We start from the raw sequence: 23260 nt of genomic DNA on the forward strand, positions 1-23260 counted from the left end.
CTTGCTAAGCGAATCCCTTGTCTATTTCTTGCAAGTCCCCTCGAGCACTGGATGCAGAGTTCACAGATAACCTCGAAGCTTTCCTTCGATATATCTCCCTTTCCTACGATGTTCAATAATTCCAAAGAGTCCTCACGAAAAGCCCGAAGGAGGATAATTTTTAAAATATCCTTATCCAAGTCGGAGTGACCTAACCTCTGTAATGTGTACTTAAATCGTTCCGCACAGTCTTCCAACCTCTCTTCTTCTCTTTGTGTGAACTTAAAAAGTTCCTCCTTGATGTTCCAGGGTTTGTAGTAATCCTGGTATTTTTCCAGAAAAGCTATTCGCATATCATCCCATGTGGAAATAAAACTTCCTCCAAGGCCCATAAACCATCGCAGAGCTGTCCATTTTAATGTGGCGGGGAATTTTTTTAACTTCTAAGCATCCGTCATGTAGTCATACCCCTGGCACACTATGTCAAACTCAAACAAAAATGTGTCGGGGTCTTCCAAAATAAGCCCATGAAAGCTTGGTAAAGCTTCTAATGGAATGGGCTTCGTGGGTGTGCCAGCTCCCAGATCCCGGATCGGAAAGTCAATAATGGAGGTTGTGGGTGCCATAAATATCCTCCAATAACCACTGGGTATTTCAATAGGCTTTGTGGAAGATGGCCTAGGGTTCCTTACCACTTGGGTTCGAGTTGCTTTGACAACACTTCCCCGGTCCCCTGGTGATGCGAGTGCCCCTACATTTCCTTCTCCTGCGTCGTGATGACTTAATCCCTCGACTACGACCTCCTTTCCTTTGTTGGAGTGGCTTGACCCTATCGATGTTCTGCTTGCAACCTCTTCCCCTTCTATTACTAGCGTAGGGTTCCCCTGGTCAGGTATACTGCTAGATGTCTACTCAACTACTGGAAGGGGTTGTTGTGTCGAATCGCCCAAGAATGTTGTAGATAGTACTGGTTGATCTACCGATTGTCCCTCGGATTTTACTCTCCGCGCATCCAGTCTCACGGTTGCACTAGAGGATGCTTCTGATTCAAATTTTGCTATAATTTGCTGGATGTAAGTCTTTCTTCCCAAGTCTGGTCCTCCCCTCTTTGGGGCTCTTCCTATTCCCCTCTTATTTGGTTCTCTATTCATACAAATAATGATATGACAGAAGGTCTCGGTGTCGAATTACAGTGCTCTAGTCTTGAAGTAAGGTGTCAAAAGACCATTCCTTCCCCAAGACAAAAGAGCTTAAGAAAAGAGAGACAACTAACAGAAAAGAACAAGAATGTAAGGTTTAGGGCTTGGAGCAAGGTGTCAAAGGACTCCTCCCTCCCCAAGATAAGAAACAGAAACAAAAACACACCCCCGAGAAGACCTAATACTTCTAGATCTGAAGTAGGGCGTCAAAAGACTCCTCCCTCCCCAGGGTAAAAGCTAGGGTTTCCTGTAATTAAAACACAAAGGGGTTTGAAAAAAATATCTAACTCAGGGCCTAGAGCAGGGCGTCAAAAGACTCCTCCCTCCCCAAGACAAGAGATAGCCCCTATGAAAACAAGAAAGCAAATAAAAACAAGAAAAAAGAAACACCTACGCTCAGGACCTAAAGCAGAGTGAGAAAACTCGTTCTCTCCCTAGGATGAGAGATTGACCCTCTAGTTGGTCCAGATCGTGTCTTGCACCTTGTTAGCCTCCCCAGCAATGGCGTGAAAATGTTGGGGTCCAGATATGAACAATCTATTCACCCTTTTTCCTACATTAATTTATCAATCCCGGTGCATATCCTTTTCAAGGCAACATGCAAAGTATATGCAGGGGCAAGGTTACCATCCATCACTGACCAAGGGTTCATGATTAATACTCAAAGCATTGTTGTAAAACTGAAATTAACTGCAGTACTCAAGAAAAGCAATTACAAGAAATAACAATCTACAACAACAACCATGAAATGATAAATGACACACAACAAGAACTACGCAGCACCTGATCAGAAGAGTGGGCCCAGCTCTCTGATCAGGGCTGCGTTAATCACAGCGAAGAGTGGAGCAGCAAAAGAAGTGATATATTATTAACTGGAAGAAAACTATTACAATATCGATGGGGAGTCCCCCTTTTACAGGAATAACCTGTCTTTTATACAAAGCGAAGGAGAACAACATCTTTCCCCAAAACCTGGTAACCGTATACCCAGAAATATACATCAGTTCAGAACGGCACCAACACTGGATGAACAAGATCAGAGAATGGTCCAAGAATGGTTTAGGGACATCTGCGACTCCAACTACACGACTTCCTTATGGCTGGTCGTTGCTGTGAATTGCGGATCTGCTGCGGGACGCTGAAAGATCGGTACCTGTTCTCTGGAAGTTGCAGTCAAACATGCGTTTTAGTGCTGTGAATAGGAAAAATCTCCCGACTTTACTTCATTAATAAAATATTCCAATAGATAGAAAAGGGGTAATTACCTTGCAGATTTAGCATAGTAAATACAGATGAATAAGTGCAAAAAGGACAAAAAGAGGGATGGAAATGCAACAGAAAGATAGCCCGATTTGGTGCCCAAAAGAGAGCATTGCAAGGAGCGAAGGATGAAAAAATTGTCAAAGAAATATTATCTCATATGAAGTTAGGGGAATTATCATTGGAGGAAATGTCTGAGGAATTTCAAAAGTAAGTTTGTTGAGTTATTTTTACTTATTTCTAGATTATAAATTTCTTTTAAGTATAACATATTGTTCTTGGTAGTATTTGTTAGACATATCATTATATTAATTTTTTTTACTTTATCTATTGAGTCACAAAGTTTACTTGAAAATACAAGAACAAATGGTTAAATTGTTGAGTGAAGATAGTTGGGATGATTTTGTACGCAACTATCCAGACTCAAGTTCTACATCAACACTAAAGGATTTTTATCTTGCATTTAAAAAGTTATGTTGATTTATATATTCATTTTTAATCATCTGTATACTATTTTTATTTTATAACTTATACATATATTTGTTTATTTTATTAAAGATGAGGAAGGATGGAAATGAAGCACCAAATAGTTTCAGAAGCTTTATTGAAAAAATTAAGATAGAAAGACTGAGAAAGAAACGCCTTAAGAATGTTGAACTGGATCCAACTCTTACTCATTTCATTTGCAATGGGCTTGAAACTATTCAATATCAAGTAATACAAGGTGACCGTTAAGACATTGCGAAACTCATACCTAAAAGGGATTATCCCCTAGTTATTGCAGATATTCCCCATGGTTTCAATATCCCAAACATTGACTATGATAGTGACCCTTATACTTATCAAGATCTTAGCAAAGTGGTTGCGGGATTTGTAGAAGTCACATAATCACCATTATGAATATTTGTGACATTTCATTTAAACACACAATTGGCAATGTTGTTGCCAAGCTTCAAGGGGAAAACAAACACAAGGATGCAGCTTACATGTTAAGACATTGAAAATGTATGTTTGATTAATGTTAAAAAATTCATTTATGTACAAGTTAATTGAACTTTTACTAATTCATGTTACAGGCAAAAGTCAAATCTTCTTCACTTTGAAGATCAACCAATTATAAATGATTGTGAGTTCATCCATATTGATAGTTGGACAAAAGATTATAGCTATATGTCTAAGCTTTTCAATCGGGTAGATTATATAGAATTGAATTTCAATATCTTCTTTCTTAATTTATATGTCATTATACTAATTTACTTCATTATTTATTTTTTGTTTGATAATTAGGTACAACACTAGAAGTTCGCCAACAAAAAAGGAAGAAATTGCATTGCCATTGAAAAATATCCAGTACAGTGCAAATTTATTCAGCAAAGAATTAATGCTCTTCAATTTCTTCCAGATGCAATGCAAGCAATTGGGTTGAAGAAAGGGAATTTTAGTGAATCACGTGTGGAAAAAAAGACAAAGGAACCTCAACCACCATTACATGGAATGATTAGAAAGACATACATTGGGAGATTCACAGACATCAAAGATCCATTAGAAGAGGAAAATGAGCAAAATGAAGCAGAGAATATTGTGGAAGAAGACAATGATGAAACTCTAGAGGATGAAGATTTTGGATTACGTGATATTGTTGATTAAATTTAAATTATAGTTGGAAATCAAGCTCATTTTTTGTAACTATTAATTAGTTATACTTGTAATGTTTTGACTTTGACATTTTATGAGAAGAATAAGAATTCAATTAATGTTGTTATATGTTCAATATTTGTATTATGTGATTTTCGTTTTAATTTTTACGTGAACTATTATTTTTTGAAAAAAATGTGTTTATTATTATTTTTTGACATGAAATTCATAATGGAAACTATTATTTAACCATTTTTTTGTTAAATTTTTCCTATAAAAAATGTGATTTTGGCATGCCATTTCTAGAAAAAAATTATCAAAATGTGTAATTTCTTAGTTATATTTATGTTCAAAATGTTTATTTTTATGTCAAATGTTAAAAATTATTGTTTTTTAGAGACAATAATTTGATGTGCATTGAAAAATTAATTAATGATATATAAATATGTAGAATATCGAAACTTTTAAATATTGACCTTCTTATTTAACTATGCTAAAATATAAAGACCTCACTGCAAAAAAAATAAAATAAAAGAAAAACATGAAAATATGAAGAAGAAGACCACTTCAAAAAATTTTAAATTTAGAAAATAATTATTCACATTTAATACATTACAAAATTTAAAGTAAAAAAAAAAAGTCTTTTGAAAAAAGGGCTTGATGCAGAATCAACGCTTTTTAAAATCAGCATGCAAATCACTAACATTCTAAAAGCTAATGTACATAAAAAATTAAAGTGTCAAAAACTATATATATATATATATATATATATATATATATATTCTGCATCACCACTTTTCAAAATCGGTTGACTTTTATGCTACCTCAATGAAATGGGTAATCATATCAGTTCCCATTTCAAAGTTTACATTGTTATGTGATGTTGTGGGTGAACCACCAATATGAAGAGAAAACTTCTTATTCCCATTCTTACTCAACAAAGGGGTTAGAGCCTAAATATATGGCCTTGCCCGGTATCTCCCCCACTGTAAGTGGGATTTTCCAGACCTGACGACTTGAGGAGCCTTGTACATGGTAGGAATGGCATTTATGTGGTATTCCTTTAGTTGAATTGCATGCTTTGGATCCAAATTGTTTATACTTGTGGGTATATAGTAGTCTATGTTATCAAGGTGGTTTCAATGAATCATGACAATGGGGTTTGGGTAATATAGAACACTACTCTTAGAAGCCCCTTGGTTTAACGGGGATTCCTCTCTAATTTTGTAATTTCTATGCACTTGTGGTTCCGTCTAGACCAAAACTTCATTCTACGATTGGACGCTATGACATAGACTATGAGGTTGCACCTGGAGTGGATGATGTGTTTGTTAACTTCAACACTGGTAAAATTTGTGCTCTTATATCTTCATTTTCATTGTACTAGAGGCTTATACATGGTGTTTAATTTATGTCTGGAGTCCCTTAATATTGGTGCCTTATGGTAAATTTTCCTAGAGATCCTGTCTCATCGAATGCCTTCTCATTTTACTTATTGAATTTGTATCAATCTATTTTCTTATGGTGGTGATTATTTATATTGGGCTCACCTATTTGGTACATCCACTCCATTTGGGTTCAGTTTTTTAGTCAATGTAGTTTTTTCCTTGATTCCCTTCTCTGTACAATTTAGTATTTATTTTTTGATTTCCAGTTTTACCCCTGTTTGGTAACCATGCCTCAGTAGTGTATGAAAAACGACTAACGAGGGGGTGGTTATGGCCCTCAAGGTATACCGCAAGCCCAAACTCAAGCATAAGAAGTTGCAACAATATAAAACTTAACTATTGCATCATAAATTAGATTTGAAATTCGTGATTTAAAATCCATATCTCCAGATAACCGACAAGCCTTTTCTTATTTTGACATCATTGATGAGGGTTCTCAATAGGTTCCTAACCTTGGTAACACTGTGGAAAGATTGAAGCAATACCTCAACACTATCACATTGAATTGGTACTTGAAAACCATAATGTGTCGAGTGTTGAAAGAAAAACGTGCAAAGCAGTACGAAATATTTTCAAGTATTGAGGATATCAAACATGACCAATAGAATTAACACTATTTATTGGAGTGTTTGGATGTTCGATTAGCTCACCTGGAAAGACAACTTCAATGTGAGGAGAAATGCACAATCACCCCTAGTAGATACAACTTCAAAAATCCTCCTCCAATGACTTCATTTGAATGATGCATTTCTTATGTATTATTATTTTAGGTTGCTTACTATCTCTATTTTAGACTAGACAATTTACTTATGGAGGATGTTAATTTTTTTTTAGATATCATCATAGATGGGTGGTTAATATATCTAGTTTCACAGGTGGAAAATTGAGATCACCTAGGTCAGACTTAGTTTGATCATGAATACTCTGTGGAATGTAGTGACATTTTTATTTTTGAGACAATACAAAATTAATTCACAAAAAAAAGGATATATAATAAGTAGTAAATTATATTACTTCACAATTCATCAACTACTAAATTAATACCAAATGTTGTGTTAATACCTTTACTAATTAGAAAGATCCCACCAGTGGTAGCTCCATTGGTAATCATGTTGAAATTCAAATGTTACATATCACAAGATTCCAGGTTAAAATCCCTCGTGTTCTTGGGGAGACATAATTCTCTTAGGGGTTATAGTGGCAGCGATTGGAATTGGCCTTGTGTCATGCGAGTACGAGACTAGTCGAGTTGCTGATTCCTACAGTAAAAAAAAAACCATACAAGGCGCTCTCCAACCTAGTATGGTAAAGTTTTGTAATGTAATTCCCTATTTAACATTTTGACTTGGTCAAATTATATACATATAAACTAGTTTATATCCATCTTAACTCTGATTCAAACCTCTTTTAGAGTGAAAATAGATTTGATCCCTATGGGCGCTTGGTAGATTTGAAATTAAGGTGGAGATCTAAGTTAATATATTCAAGCCATAGAGCTACCAGTGATAATTCTGACAATGATAGGTTTGTTATGGGGAACCCCATTGTTCCCAATAAGCATGATAAGGGAGTTGTGAATCTCTAATCCATAATTCTCAGCTCTGAAGAGATCAAAATCCTGAGCAAGGGATTGGGATTTGCGGTCTCACATAAGAACATTCCCTTTGAAAGCATCATTTGCAACATTGAGAATGGGACTCAAGGTCTTTCCTCAAACGACAGGGAGATATTAAGACAAGAATGTTCCCTAGCTATGTTGAAGTCTAAACGCCCAAAGAGTAACTTGAATAAAGAGGGGTGAGAGGCTCTTAGATCTCTCCGAAATAATGATAAGATAGTTGTTCTTAAAGCTGATAAAGGTGGCGCCACCATTGTGTTAAATAGAGAAGATTACATTCACAAAATGAATGAGCATTTGAGTTGTGGAAGTTATATAAGAGTCAACTCCAACCCTATTCCCAAGGTGATAAAGCAGGTCAAGAAAGCCATCATGGAAACCAACCTGGAGGATAAAAAAAAGAAGTTGATTCCCTCCTGTGAGGTTATTCCTAGAATCTATGGATTACCAAAGATCCATAAGGAAGGGGTCCCCCTTAGACCAATTGTTAACACCATTGGTTCCCCTACCTATGAATTAGCCAAGTATGTAGCTAAGATCCTAAAACCTTTGGTTGGTAACACTGACTCTTTTATAAAAGACTCAAGTGATTTTGTAAAGCTTATTAAGAATAAAAGGGTGCATAAAGATGATATTCTTGTAAGCTTTGATGTCGTATCTTTGTTTACGAAGATTCCTCTTGATGAAGCTGTTCATGTTATAAAGATGGCCACCGATCTTGAAACAGCGAAGCTTGGAGAAATCTGTTTGCGGTCCACTTTTTTCAGTTTCCAAGATCACTATTATGAACAAATTTCTGGAGTCGCCATGGGTTCCCCGCTCTCACCTATTGTCGCCAACCTATACATGGAGTACTTTGAAAGAAAATCCCTTGGCTCATTCCACTTGAAGCCAGCATGGTGGAAAAGATTTGTCGATGACACCAACCTGAATTGGACTCATGGTAAGGCAGAGCTTGAGAAGTTCTTCGATCACCTTAACTCTATAGCTTCCGAAATCAAATTTACGATGGAGCTTGAGGAGAATGGTAAGATCCCCTTTCTAGACATTCTGATCAGTAGAAAAGAGGATGGTACTTTGGGACACCAGGTCTACAGGAAGAAAACTCATACTGATAGCTATCTTCATGCTGACTCTTATCATCATCCCTCCCAAAAATCTGGCGTCTTAAACGCCTTGGTTGTGAGGGCTTTCAGGATTTCTGACCATGATCACATAAAGGATGAGATTGAACACTTAACCTCTGTCTTCAAAAACATTGGATACAAGGAGTGGAGTATCAAGAAAGCTATAGGAAGGGCTCAGGATAGGGCCCTCTCTGAGCATCCCCCTGGAGACAAGAAAGAATATCAAGGGAAAGTTTACCTTCCATTCATCCAAGGGATTACAGATAAGATTGCAAAAATTTTAAGGAAGAATAACATAGACACTCAATTTACAACATGTGGAATGATAAGGCAAATTATGAGGTCGGTTAAGGATAAAATTGATCAACAACAACTCAAGGGAGTGTACAAGATCGATTGCTCATGTGGCAAGAGTTATATTGGGGAAATAGGTCGATCTCTAAAAATAAGACTTAAAGAGCATGCCACTGACATAAAGAATGAAAGATCCCGCACATCGGCCCTTGCAGAGCACTCGTCCAAGACCAAACATCATGTGTGTTTGGAAGACGCCAAGGTAATTGCAAGAGAGGACAACTATCATAAAAGAAAAATCAGAGAGGCCATTGAAATTATGAAATTTCCTCAGAACCTCAACAGGGACAATGGGAGTGAAATCAGTGGAAATTGGCTTCCTCTGATCAAACAAATAAACCCCCCGGACCCTTGGAAGCATAAGATCGGAAATAAGGGGTCTTTCATTCCGGAAGTTTAATTTAAAACAATTAAAACAAATTAATCTAATTAATTTAATTTAATTTAATTAATTATATTAATTAAATTAAATTAATGATTTAATTCTTAAATAAAATAAAATAAAATATGAAATTAATCATAACCTTTCAAATATAAAAAATATAACTAAAAATAACTTTGATTATAAAAATTTAATTAATAAGGATAAGATGTAATTAATATTTTAATCGAATATTAATCAAATAGAAAATTTAGAATTATATTAAATTAAAACATTAGGATGTAGCATGAATTTATTGATTTTAATTAAATTCAAAAATCAAAATCAATTAAACAATATAAATTAATAAATTAATTTGATTTAATCTATTAATTATAGAGAGAGAAATTAAAATTAAAAAAATTTAATCAAATAAAATTTAAATGAAATAGGTAAAAAAATTTAAATGAAATAATAATTCTAATCAAATAAAAATTCAATAGGAATAAAAATTTTAAATAAAATAATTTTTTTTAAAAGAAATAAGAATTATAGCTTTAGTATTATTAATTAATTTCTTTAACAATTTTAATTGGATTTTAATTAAATTTAATAGGAACTTATTAATTGATTTTTAAAAAAAAAAAATTATTAATTGAAAACAAATTTATTAATTAATCAATTTATTAATCGAATAAAAATAAAAGATTAAAAATTAATAAATTAATTAATTTGATGAGTTAACTAATTAGTTAATTAATTAATTAATTAATCAATTAATTAATTGATTAATCAATAATTAATTAATTGAAGGAAGGTTAAAATAATTTAATGTAAATTAATTAATTAAATAAAAAAGAATTAATCAATTAAGACTAATGAGGAATAATTAAATAATTAATTAAAACTTTTATAGATAGAAATTAAAAAATAAATAAATAAATAAATTTATGTAATTATAATAAAGGAAAATAATAAATAAAAATAAAATAATAATTAATAAAAATCAGGAATCATGTGTCGGCCTTTATAAAATTAGGGTTCTTGGTTTATTTATATCCAGGTCGCAAGGCTCTCTTCTCTCAATAATTTTTCATTCATATTCTTTCTGATTTGTCCTAATGATGGACCCCTTTTGGGGTTTGAAACGTTGACAGAATGAACTAGAAACTGTGGATAATCCGGATCATAAAACTACAAAAAACTTCCACAGAAGCTTAAAATCTAGTATATAACTAATGTAACTAATTTTTTATACCTTTATTTGATACTTTAATGTATATTATATTTGATATTATTATTATTATTATTATTATTATATATTAGTTATTATATAACATTATCATTAATAAATAAGGAAGTTTATTTTATTAAAATTTAGGTAATATCTTAAAAAAAATTAAGATTCAATTCAATTCATGTGATAATTATTTGACATTATGATCAACTTTATCTTAGTGGTTATTATATCATTTTATAATATAATGATGAAATGTTTTATAATTAGTCTATATTCATCTTAATTCTGGATCTCTCAAGCACCAAGAGGGATCAATTCTCTTGAGGGCAAACCTTTCGTTTGGCAAAAGAACGGGTTGTCAAAACTTGGAGCCCAAAAACCATCAACAATAAATTGACTCTATGACCTCAATTTTACATGAACTACTGTAACAATATTTATAAATATTAGTTTATTATAATTTTTTAATTTTATTTTTATTCTTAAATAATTTGAATTTGAATTTTATTTGACTAAGTCAAAATGTTTACATAACATAACATACTAGGACATTACAATATATCTTCCATACTAGGCTAGAGAGGGCCTCTTGGCGCAATAATTTATACCAATTTGGATCCATATTAACTCCATATCTATCAAGCGTCGAGAGGTGCAAACCTCTTTTAAAACTTGAGGAAATGTTTTCACCTCAATAGATTTGATTCCTCTCCGCATTTGATAGATCCAGAGTTAAGATGAATCTAAGTTGGTGATATATATATATATATATATATATATATATATATATATATATAGCCCAAAGGCAAATTACAAATGAATCTTTACCCCTTTAAATAGGCTATATTACATTAGTATTGGAAAAACCATGGGTTGTAAAAGTCTGGAAAATTTTATTTATATATTATTTTTATTTTTATTTTTGAACTTGGTTGAGCTTAGGCTAGGAGTAACCCAATGTTGGATGGACGAATGATTTTCTCACTAGTGGGATGATATTACCAAGACTGTGTGAAGGTCAACTAAGTTTGGACGCCCCTTGGGATAGTTTAATTCTTCCAAAAGTGGTTCCCATCCTCAACTCCTTGATTTAGATTTAAATCTATAACTTAATGCAGACTAAACCCTACACAAACCATATATATATAATATCACGAAAGATATGATACACAACCCATTAAATATTGCAGAAAGAAAGAAAGAAATGTAACTAAAGATTGCACATCAATGCATACACATTTTTAACCTAAATAATTAAAATGGAAAGCTTCCTTAAATTTTTTAAAGTAAAACAAAAATAAGTGTGTTAGTCTCTCTAATACACTATCACAGTATAAAATATAATCACAAGTTTGCACAGAATAAAATCACTTTGATGCCGGGAAACAACCTATAAGGAAAATATATCAAGCATATAATGGTCATGTCAAATGGGAACTTCTTTAAATTTTGCCACTAACATACCAATTTTACACAAAATTAAATGATTTTGTCACCGAGAAACAACCTATAAGGAAAATATATCAAGCATATAACGATCGTGTCACATGGGAACTTCTTTAAAGTTGGCCACTAACATCCATATGCATGACAATTACTCTCAACTCCCCATGTTATTGGGATATCCTTTATTTCATAATCTCTAGTTGCTCATGATACGATATTTTTTTTTCCGAAAAATAAGATCCACGCATAACACAACTTTGCTATTACAAGTGAAGCCTTTGTAGGCATCACTTCCATATTTAAATTAGTACTCATAGTTTGAGTAAAATAATTAAGTGATCTTTTTTATTTTTTAAATTAGTTAATATTGATAGTAACAAAAAAATGCACAATATTCATGTTTTTATCTTTTACAAAAAATATTTGTATATATTTATTTAAGAAATAATATATTATAAATATGTTTTTATTTTAAAATAGATAAATTATCTTAAGTATATTAACGAAATAGTTGAGAATATTTCAATTACAAACGAAACTTGGAATTCACTAATGGTTGAGAACCTTTTATATTTAACTAGATGTAACAACTTTCTAAAACTTTTATATTTAACTAGATGTAACAACCTTCTAAATAATAAAATTATTAGAGGTTTTCTCTACATCACAATAATCAATATTTTAACAAATTACAATCTTATAGAAGAATATCATATTTAAGCAATAAGACAAGCATTAATTCCAGAATTGAGAGGCTTTTTTATGATTGTTTTTCGGTCTAGGATTTTGTAAGTCAACTCCATATGTGTTGTTTCATGGGTGGTGTTATTTTATGGAGCATCACACTAGCCTCCCATGGTGTTGAACTTGGGTTAAAAAGTTGAGTTGTGAACATATGGTTATGGGTTTGGTGTTAGCTTGGTATCGAGAAGGGGTGTTGTCATGGTCAAATGGTAGAAGATTTAAAGCCTGTTTTGGAGTTTGTGTCAACCCTCATTTGTGCATGAAGTCTACTCTCCAAGTATAGTCATTTCATTTTGGGCTATTATGACGAATCGATGTTGGTGTCCTGACCTGGTCGAAAAAGATAGAGTTTGGTTTGTCTGTCCTTTTGTAGGTAGGGGTGATCGATATAAATATTTCAGTCAACCCTCAACAAATATGGCGTGCATCCAAGGAAACTTCATAGAATCAAAACGAGTGGTGGAAGTACTTCTTGGCTTGGTCAAAGGGGCGTGAGAATTTTTTCTCATGAAACAATGTCATCCTATTTCAATGTTGTACCTCCTGATGTGTGTCTGAAAATAAGAAAATTGGAGGTGAAGGTAGGAGAAGAAAGGAAGTCACTGTCTGATTCAAATTTTTCTTGAAGATTTGGGTGGATGGGTTCTATATTCGGGACAAGCTAGAGATAGAAATAAATGATTCATAAATTTAGTGGCCCTTCATTGGAAAATTAAGACACTGATGGGCTTAGTTCTTAGACACAAACAAGTTGAGAAATAAAACCTACTATAATCCCTGAAGGATTTCAAGAGAATTTTAAGGAATTTGTTCTTCAGTGTAGATGAAATTGATTTCCATTAGAGATATGTTTAAAGCCATGTACCCTGTGAATCAGAAGGTGGTGACCATGGTGAGCCACTTGGTTCCAGTGCTCATGCTCTAGCTATTTTTTCCTTGTCTGACAAGGACTAGTGTTGAAGGGTTGCAGTTTGTTGGTGTTGGTTGACTTCCCAGGTGGCGGTTCTCTTACAATAGGTTAGCCCAGTATAGACATTGCTCTAGAGGGATTACGGTGACATATGGTGTTGCGGCCCAGTGTTTGTTGTTGTTCATGTGCTTTTGGTTTCGTAATAATTATGTTTTTTTATGGCTCCAAAGTGCATTGTGTCTCTTACTATGTTGGTTTTGATAGCAAGATTTGGCCGCTCATATGCCAATTTGAGAATGTAACATCTCTTGCATTTTCTGTGTTTATTTGGTGGGAATCTTGTAAGCCTAGCTGGGCAATGTTTATGCAAATATTAGTATGTCGGTTGCTAGTTTATGTTGTGTCGACACGGAAGAGGTGGAGTTCTTTTTTTGGTGTAGAAATTTTGAATAATATGACACTTATTCACAGAGATTATCTCGATTATACACTATTGCGGAATACATGCACAATACATAATCTCCTCTACATTGATCATCAATTTAGCAACATCAAAAACAATGAAACATCAATAGCATGCACACATTAACACAGTATGTAACCCGGGGAAAGCTTACAGCTGAAAACCCCACACTATCTGTATATTAATGATTGAGAACATGTAACATTACATAGCACAATAATCCTCACAAGCATCCAACACTATCTCCACTTGTTACACACAAAACTAGCTCAGATCCGAACAAGTCACAAGTTCAAATCTCCTCCGCTGCTTTGCCTGCCTCCATTGCACAATGCTTGAGAATCACTCACACTGAAAATCACGTGAGCACAGGCTATATTTCTTAGTATTGGCCCACACTATGCAGTCTTCATTGGCATAACTCAATCCCACTGATTGTCCAAGATCTCATGCAAAACTATAGTCACAACGGATAGCAATCTCAACCTCTAACACCTGTCTCCACTGAACTGTACATGCACCACTAAAATGTACATGCACTGAGTTAATTGATGTATTCTTCAGTTGCATTATGAGTTAATAATTAATTCACATAACTCATCACTAGTCTATTTGCAGTTAGACTAAGTACAACTAGTTTAACCAAGTCAAATTGAACACAACTCCATCAACTCCACATCCAACTCCACCAAACTCAACTGCTTGAGTTCTAACTAAAGTCCTGCATGCAATAGCTCAACTCACTCACAAAGAAAAGCATATTTCCTTCTGACATCTGCATGTGCCACATCTGTAGCTCAAACTGAAGTGCTCCAAGAGGATAAGATAATGCTTATAGTCTAAATATTATTATGAGACAATAATATTTGACTTTTCGATTTTTAGCCTAGCAGTCTAAAAATAGACTTTGATCACTCCGTTGTGAACCAGAAATAGAAGTCCATCTATTTTTCCCAACATGACCAATCATCCATAAACAACATCCTGCAACTCATAGACCATGATCCATATGTCTAAAAATAGACTTTGCGCCATAATTTTCCTGCGGGCCCACTTAGTGAAGGCGACTCCTTTCCACTAAGCTCCATCATCTTGTTGCATTCTCAACAGTTGGAATTCCCTCAACTCACACCAATTTATCCATGTATCTCTGTTTTTATGATTCATACAAAGCTTTGAAATTTACAAAACCATCCCTCAACAAGAACTTGTTTTGATCTGTCTAATAAGGTCATCATGAGCATCACCAACCATTTTGAAATCTTGTAGGCTATGAACTCCATCAGGTTGTACATATTCATTTGAAAGGTATAGTACTTTCATTTTGACCCAAGTTTCCAAACACCATTGGACACCATTAACACTTGAAATGTCTAGTAGCCTTTATGTTGAACTTCCAAATCACAAATTTCCCCTAAAATATTAGAGAAAAAATCCCCACATGTGTGTCATATAACTCCAATGAAATATAGTTTCTCCAATCCTCTAGCATCATATATTATTAATTAACTATCTATATTAAGTTATATCAAAGGATCGTAGTTTGAGTGGTTTGGTGAACACTTTGTTTCCCTTATTGTGTGGGTCCAAGTCTTTAGATACATGTTGCAACTAGTCTGCTTGGGACATATGAATAACTAATTTATTTTTCTAAAACCTTCACAACTCCACCAATTTCATACCAGTCCATTAAATACAAATAAAAACAAAACGAAAAAGGTGAAAAGTTATTCCGAGCAACATTCATATTTATCACTCAAATAAGCAAAAGTAAGAAAAATATATCAAGCTCAAATAAACACCAGTTCAAAAAACATATCAAAATTATTATATAAATTTGGAAAATAAAATTTAGTGATCATTTGTTTTGAAGTCCATAAATCAAGTCCTAAACACATGCTTATCTTCTCCACGCCATCAAAACCACCACTACCATCATAGCCTTTATCAATGTAATCTTCACAATAGTAACTCCTATGCAACATATATGGTAAATACCATAACTTAAACCATATACTTATGCAACATGTTTAAAATGCAGCAAGAAAATCCTAATTTATTTTTTCCCAAAATTAATTAGGAGAAATTCAAATTCTAATTTCATAAAAATACTTGGACGAATTTAACTGAAGTGATATGGCTCATATCACTAAATTAAATCAATTAATTCGAGTTGGAGACACTTGAGTTCAGTTCTACATGATTGATTGCTAATTTGTAGTAATCTAGTTCAGTTAATTTGAGTTATTGTCTGTGTAATTAGTTCTTAATGTTAGTAGAACTAATGGAGGTTTAGTTAAGGGTGTGTAACATTTTTCACATTAAGTGATCATCCTGTTAAAGTGATCAATCAACCTAAATTAACTCATGAATGCAGAGAAATCAAGTTACCCAGTTAAGATTGGAGTTCAATGGCAGTGTACTATAAGTTGTAGGAAATTCCAAACTATACAGGTAGTGCATGCAGTCAGAAAAGGGGCCTACAGGGATTGCACAATTCTAATTGGGAATTTCCATAATTAATAGGGGCTAATTTCTTGAGGAATAAAATAAGTAAATAGAAGCTTGGGTAGGCATAAATTTGGCTAAGTATTGGCTAGGGTTAGTTTGTGAATCAGGGAGATAGACTATACTAGTGCATAGGTTACTCGAGCTTGAGAAATCATTGTAGTTATTCTCTATTTTCTGACTAATGCAATACAGATAGGAAGGGGGTTTGAACAATTTAGTTCCCCTTAGATAAATCTATGAGCCTATGTGAATGAATCTTGTCTCATGTTTATGTCATGATTTCTTGATCATTTAATTATTTCCGTTGATGAGTAGAGTAGATTCAAGTCTTTTGTTTTAGAAAATTACATAAGAAGTTTGAATCTACAAGGAATTTATACATGGTATTAGAGAAAGAATCACAATAGAAGAGAAGAATTTGATTTTTTCTCTGCAGGTGAATCGAATTTGCAATATCATTCTTCAGATCCAGTAGGATGCCATTCTAGATATTGAGACTCGAGTATGTCCTTGAGGGTAGCTCGAATTATATTGCTTGGAAGGACAAGATGGAGGTAGTGTTGGAAGATAATGGGCTGAAGGAATTCATAAACAATGATATTCCTAAGCCTCCAACAACTAATGCTCAAGATCTAGCAGAGTAGAAGAAATATCTGGCAAAGTCGAGGAGGATCATACTAAAAGGAGTTGGAGATCATATTGTCTCAAATATCCATGGGAATGATACACCATATGCAATGTGGCAAGCCTTGATAGACTTGTTTTAGAATAATAATGACCACAGGAAGCTGGCATTGAAAGAAAATCTTCAAAATATCAAGATGGAGAAGGGCAACATAATACCACAGTACTTTAGCAAGTTCACCCAATGTCGGGATGAGCTTGGGAGCATTAGTATTATAGTTGTTGAAGAAGATTTAGTTAGCCTAGCACTTCTAGGCCTTCCCACAAGCTGGCAAAACTACCAGGATTCGGTAAATGGGAGGGAGAATCTACCAAAGTGGGAGCATTTGTGGTTTGACTTGGTGCAAGGAGAGATAAGGTGGAACACAATAGATGGAACCCCATCCAAATGATGACGAGGAGAAATCACAAGGGATTCATTGACAAAGCAATACCATACCATGTGCATTCCTATTTTGGCATAAAAGATGAGGAGAAATGAAATAATATATAGAGCATATAATAGGGGGTAAATGGCTTTTATATATTGTATAGCAATATGTGTATTATAAGGTATTTTTTATACAGTACATTAGCTACGCAGAGGCAAAAAATAGTTGGGATGCAGAAATAGAGGTTTAGGAGTATCATGGGATTATTGAGAGGGGGATGGAGAAAGGAAACACTATGGTAATATTAGGTCCAGAGTAGCCTAATATTCAAGCCTATGGCCTTAGTATTGATATGCAATTCATGGTAATGTTAAATTCTTGAAAGTGTTATTCTCTTTTATATTTCATTTTCATCCTTTTATTTAAATTTTTAACAATACCATGAAATGAATCAAGATGTTTGAGGGTGGTTCTGACCTCATTGAAATTCATATGGAGAAAGTGGAATTTTAGATCACATTCAAAATCCAGCAGACTTATCAAATTTTGAGGATTTCAAGATTGGGGGGATTGCAATGTTTCCATTGGATTTTGTCATGTACTAGGGTATGGAACTCGTATTTAATTAAGAGCACCAAGCCCTCTATGTACCTTGATGTTAGTGACATTGGTTGTCGAACTCATCTATCATGACCCTACTAAAAATGTACCCATCACTCAAACAAAATCTTGACTTGACATGATACATTTTTTCTATCTTATGTTAATTCTTATAGGGTGATTTTAATGACAAAAATCCCAAGATAGGAAATGATTTTGATGATATGTAGGTATTTGTTTTAGCATGATTTTTTTTGGATGCTAGAGGTGATATAGAGCCTATTTGTTGATGTATTCTCAGTTCACAGATGGATTGCACTCGATGCTATTTTGGTTTTGTGCACATTTACATGCTATATAAATAAGAACTTGTAATTTATGAACTTGCGGTTGATGAAGATTATAACTACTATATGAATGATGTTATATGGTTTAATCCACGTTATATGTTTTTTATCACTAATTCATCATTCTAAATGCTTTTGTTGACATATATGCATAAAAAATATAAAAATATATATTGTATAAAATTCATTCCCAAAATCGCTACCAACCTAGGAGCTTTTGAAAATGTTGCTCCCCGCTCCTGCTCCACAATAGCCTTGATCTACAAGTGACATACATCACATTACTAATACCTATATGATCTATGTCTAATCCATGTGTTAATATTTTTTACATACTGCTCAGCTAGTGATCCTACCAATCACAAGGCAATAGAAAATACAACATATCTTGCACCTTCAATACCCTTTCCTTACATCAGTGATGAACAATTTGAATGAAAGTGCAGGGGAAAGTGACAAAAACTATTGCTTGGTAGAGCACATGCAAGCCACAGGAGATAGTGAAATAGACTATTGTTTGGAAGAGGTTACATGCATGTCAAGGGCACAAATGTGCCACCTTCAGTTAATTCTAGTTTAGATGTTGTTTCAAATTTAGCAATTATAGTTTTGGATAGATTTTTTTTATGTTATTAGTGCTTTGATTTTGTTATTTTTAGCATGCTTGATCTATTCTTACTAGAAGGGTGTAGATCCCTAGTCAATTAGAATACTTATGTATGAGAAATTCCCATCTTAGGTAGAGGACACATATCTCAAGGAAGGGATGCATGCTTACATTCTCTAGTTCATATTTTGATGGAGACACACTTACTTGGCACTCTTACCATGAAACTATGGTGCACTAGGTGATCAAGTTAGGGCTACGATTTGACAAAATCCAACTACATAAGCTTCTGCATGTGTCCATATTCATTGTACTTTCTTTCCTCTTCCTATTATATAAGTGAGATGAAAGGTGCACCATTGTGTTGGTTATCGAGGTTTTGTTTTGAAATTTTGTAGTGTATCTTTTTTAGTATTCAATAGAAGATAGATTCAATTGAGAATTCAGATGTATGTATTTTCCATTAAATTTTTCCAAAGTATGTAATTGTAAATCAACAAACTTATATTTTCCTTTTTTTATTGAAACTTTCAAGTTTTCAACTACCTAGTATTTAGTTATTCCTTCTTAGTGCATAATCTTCTTACCATTGTTAATGAAAATAAAGGGATATAAATATAAAGGGGTAAAAGAAATGTTAATGAAAAAATAGATACTTACAATATTTAGTGAAAGCACGGATTTTTAAAATGAGAAGGTGTATTGGGTTCATATTAGTAGGGGGTTAAATAAAGTGATTTTTAGAGGTATTTTCTAATATGTATTCAAATTATGGGTATTATTTAGTATGCCATGAATGCACGTGCTATGTCAAAGGTTCATTGAGTGAAGCCCCCGTGGGAGAACTGTGCTTTGGATGGAAAGGCAAAGAAAGAGAAAGGGAAGAAATCCGAATCCAAAGGGGATTCCAATCAGGGTGGCAAGAAGAAATACTTGTCAAAGATCAAGTGCTTTCACTGTCATGAATTGGGACACTATGCCACGAAGTGTCCACACAAGAAGGTGGGTAAGAATCCATCAGGAGGAGTGGTAGGTGAAGCTCTTGCTTCACAATTCAAACTTGATTTCACCCTCGTCACTTATACGGTGAGCACCGTGATGGGTATTGTGTGGTAGTTGGATAGTGGAGCCTCATTTCATATGACGGGAAACCGAGAATTTTTTAGTGACTTTTAGGAGAAGGACCTCCAAATTCACATCAAAATGGGAGATGACAGAAGGTATTGTGCTACCAGTATTGGTACAATTACTTTTCAAAGGGAGTCTGGCTCCCCTCTCAAATTAAAAGATGTGTTCTATGTTCCAGGTTTAAAGAAGAATCTCGTTTTAGTTGCTATGTTGGAAGATCGTGGCTATGATGTGATATTCAGCAAAAGAAAATCCTTCTTAAGACACATCGCCATAGGACAAGTGAAGCAGATCAAGGTTCGAGTGAAGAAAGTCTACAAATTAGATGTAGAAGATTGTGTATCATTGAGCACAAAAGCAGAGAAGGTGCAGAGACAAGACATTAGTGAATTATGGCATAGAATTATTGTCATTTTCACCATGGAGCCTTGAAGATCATGCAACAGATTTCTATAGGAATTCCCAAGTGTGCACTAAAGCGAAGAGACACATTCAAAGGGTATACTTTAGGGAAGTACACGAAATACACCTTTAATGAGTAGGACAGTAAAGTGCAAGTACTCCTTGAAAGAGTTCACTTTGATGTGTGTGGACCTTTCTCAACAACCTATACCACCAAGCACATGTATTATGTTACGTTGGTGGATGATTTCTCACAGAAGTGTTGTATCGTCTTCATGCAGAAGAAATACTAGACATTCTCCAATTTTGTTGAATTTAAATCACTTGTTGAGAAAGAGACTAACAAGAAAGTGAAGGCTCTCAAGAATGACAATGGTGGAGAGTATGTGTCTAATGAATTTAAGAACTTATGTGCAAAATAAGGCATTCAATGGGATTTGACAACACCTCATAATTGACAATAGAATGGGGTGGCTGAGAGGAAGAACATAAGTATTATGGCAATTACACACGCCATGTTGCATGATCAGAGCCTACCATTGCACTTGTGAGGTGAAGCATACAACACAAATGTTTCTTTGTAGAACAAGAGTACTCATAGGATTCTTGGCATGAGTACACTACAGGAAGCGTTTTTAGGGAAGAAACCAAATGTGTCTCACTTTAGGATATTTGGATCATCAACTTACTGTCATGTTTCCAAGGATGTAAGGAAAAATCTAGAGCCTACAACTAAGTTGGGCATATTTGTGGGGTACACTGATACACCTCACAAATATTGTGTGTACTTTTCAACTCTCAGGATGAAAATTGTCAGACAAGATCTGAAGTTTAAGAGGAGAAGGCAATGAGGTGTTCCCTTGAGAGGGAGCTTTAGTTGCATTCAGATCAGTAGATTTTGGCTCCAAAGGAGGAACCTCATGATGTTGTGGAGTAGCTACAAGAATAAGTAGAGAGAGTGGAGACTTGCAGTCAAGTAGATACATCCATAGATGGAACGAAACACACGAGGAAAGATGACAGATTATTGCATGATGATCGAGAGGATGTGGGAGCACCCACATCACAGTGCAGGAAGAGAAGGTCACCAAATTGGTACATTGGCTACATGGCTCTGATGAGTGAGCTTGTAAATACCGAGCCATCCTCATTCGAGGAAGCAACACAACAACTAGGATGGGTTGCTGCCATGGTAGAGTAGTATGATTCAATAATCAGAAACAATGTTTGGGAGGGGTCCCAAGACCAGAGGATAAGTCATTGGTAGGTTCCAGGTGGATCTACAAGGTGAAGCAAGCAATAGATGGAAGCATCAAGAAAAACAAGGCCAAATTTGTGGCTAAGGGATTCTCTAAGGTGGAGGGAATTGACTATGAGGAGACCTTTGCTCCAGTTGCAAGGTACTCTTCAATAAGATCAATTCTAGCTCTTGTAGCACAGATGGGATGGAAGATGCATCTGATGGATGTGAAGACATCATTCCTTAATGGAGTGATTGAGGAGGAGGTGTACATTGAGCAGCTAGAAGGATTTGAGACCTTCGACAGGGACTCACATGTGTGCATACTCAAGAGAGCATTGTATGGATTGAAACAAGCACGCCATGTTTGGTACACCAGGATTGACAGTTATCTCATCGGGTTGGGCTTCACAAAAAGTGAAGCAGATGCAAACCTTTATCATAATTTTTTTGAAGGTAAATTATTGATAATACTATTATATGTCGATGATTTAATTTTAAGAGGTGATTAGAAGCTGATCAAGTCTTGAAAAGAGGATTTTACAAGAGAATTGGAGATGAAGGACATGTGGCTCATGCATTATTTCCTTGGTATGGATGTACGGCTAGGATATGGGGAACTATTTGTCTCTCAGGGAAAGTATGCCAACGAGATACTGAAGAAGTTCCACATGGAGAGCATCAAACCCATGGAGACTCCTTTAGCACAAAATTGGAGGAAGGAAGACGCTACATCAGGTGAAGTAGTGGAGGCTACAATTTATAGGAAGCCTGTGGGTTCACTTATGTATTTGTTGAACACACGACCGAACATGTGTTATGCAATTAACCAACTTAGTCAAGCTATGGTTAAGCCAACCAAATTGTATTAGAAGGAAGCAAAGCATGTGTTGAGATACCTCACAGGCACCACTCAGTTTGGTCTTTTGTACATGCAGACAGAGGGAGTGAAGCTTCAAGGCTTCACAAATGTAGATTAGGTGGGTATTCCATTAGATAGGAAGAGCACATCAAGAGGAATTTTTAGTGTTCGGCCAGTAGTGGTTTCATGGTACAACAGGAAGAAGTGATATGTTGCACTTAGCTCAGCAGAGGTAGAGTACATGGTTGCTAGCCAAGAAGAATGTGAAGCTATCTGGATGAGAAAGATCCTTGTTGGGTTATTTAGCTAGATGATGGATCCTATAGTAATTTATTGTGCCAATTAGAGTTGTATCAAACTCTATGAGAATCTAGTTTTTCATGATCGGTCCAAGCATATTTACATCCGCTATCGACATCTACGATATTATGTGTAGAGGAAAATCATGTTGTTGGAATACATTCCTACATAGGAACAAGATGCAGATATGTTGACAAAGGTATTGTCAAGATGCAAATTCAAGTTCCATAGAGGCAGGATCGGGGTAGCAGATAATCCCTTTCTTGCTGAGAGGGAGTGTTGAAAATGCAGTAATAAATTCCTAATTTAATTTTTCCCAAAATTAATTAGGAAAAGTTTGAATTCTAATTTCATAAAAATACTTGGAGGAATTTAACTGAAGTGATATGCCTCTTATCAATTAGTTAAATCAATTAATTCAAGT

At 34.5% G+C, this 23260-nt stretch overlaps 1 protein-coding gene across 1 annotated transcript in view; it reads right to left on the minus strand.

Moving 5' to 3' along the window:
- Positions 1 to 422: 422 nt before the first annotated feature.
- LOC149152523 (uncharacterized) overlaps positions 423 to 23260 on the minus strand; it is a 31573-nt gene continuing 8735 nt past the window's right edge. Inside the window, exons 3-4 of the mRNA XM_089443506.1 lie at positions 960 to 1122; positions 423 to 863 (exon numbers count right to left, since the gene is read on the minus strand). Of these exons, the coding sequence (XP_089299632.1) occupies positions 423 to 863; positions 960 to 1122 (604 nt within the window). The remainder of the gene's footprint in view (positions 864 to 959; positions 1123 to 23260) is intronic.

This window comes from Pinus tabuliformis, chromosome 9 (genome assembly GCF_031772625.1).
Source record: "Pinus tabuliformis cultivar Carrire ecotype Pingquan chromosome 9, CPIR1, whole genome shotgun sequence".
Lineage (NCBI taxonomy): Eukaryota > Viridiplantae > Streptophyta > Pinopsida > Pinales > Pinaceae > Pinus > Pinus tabuliformis.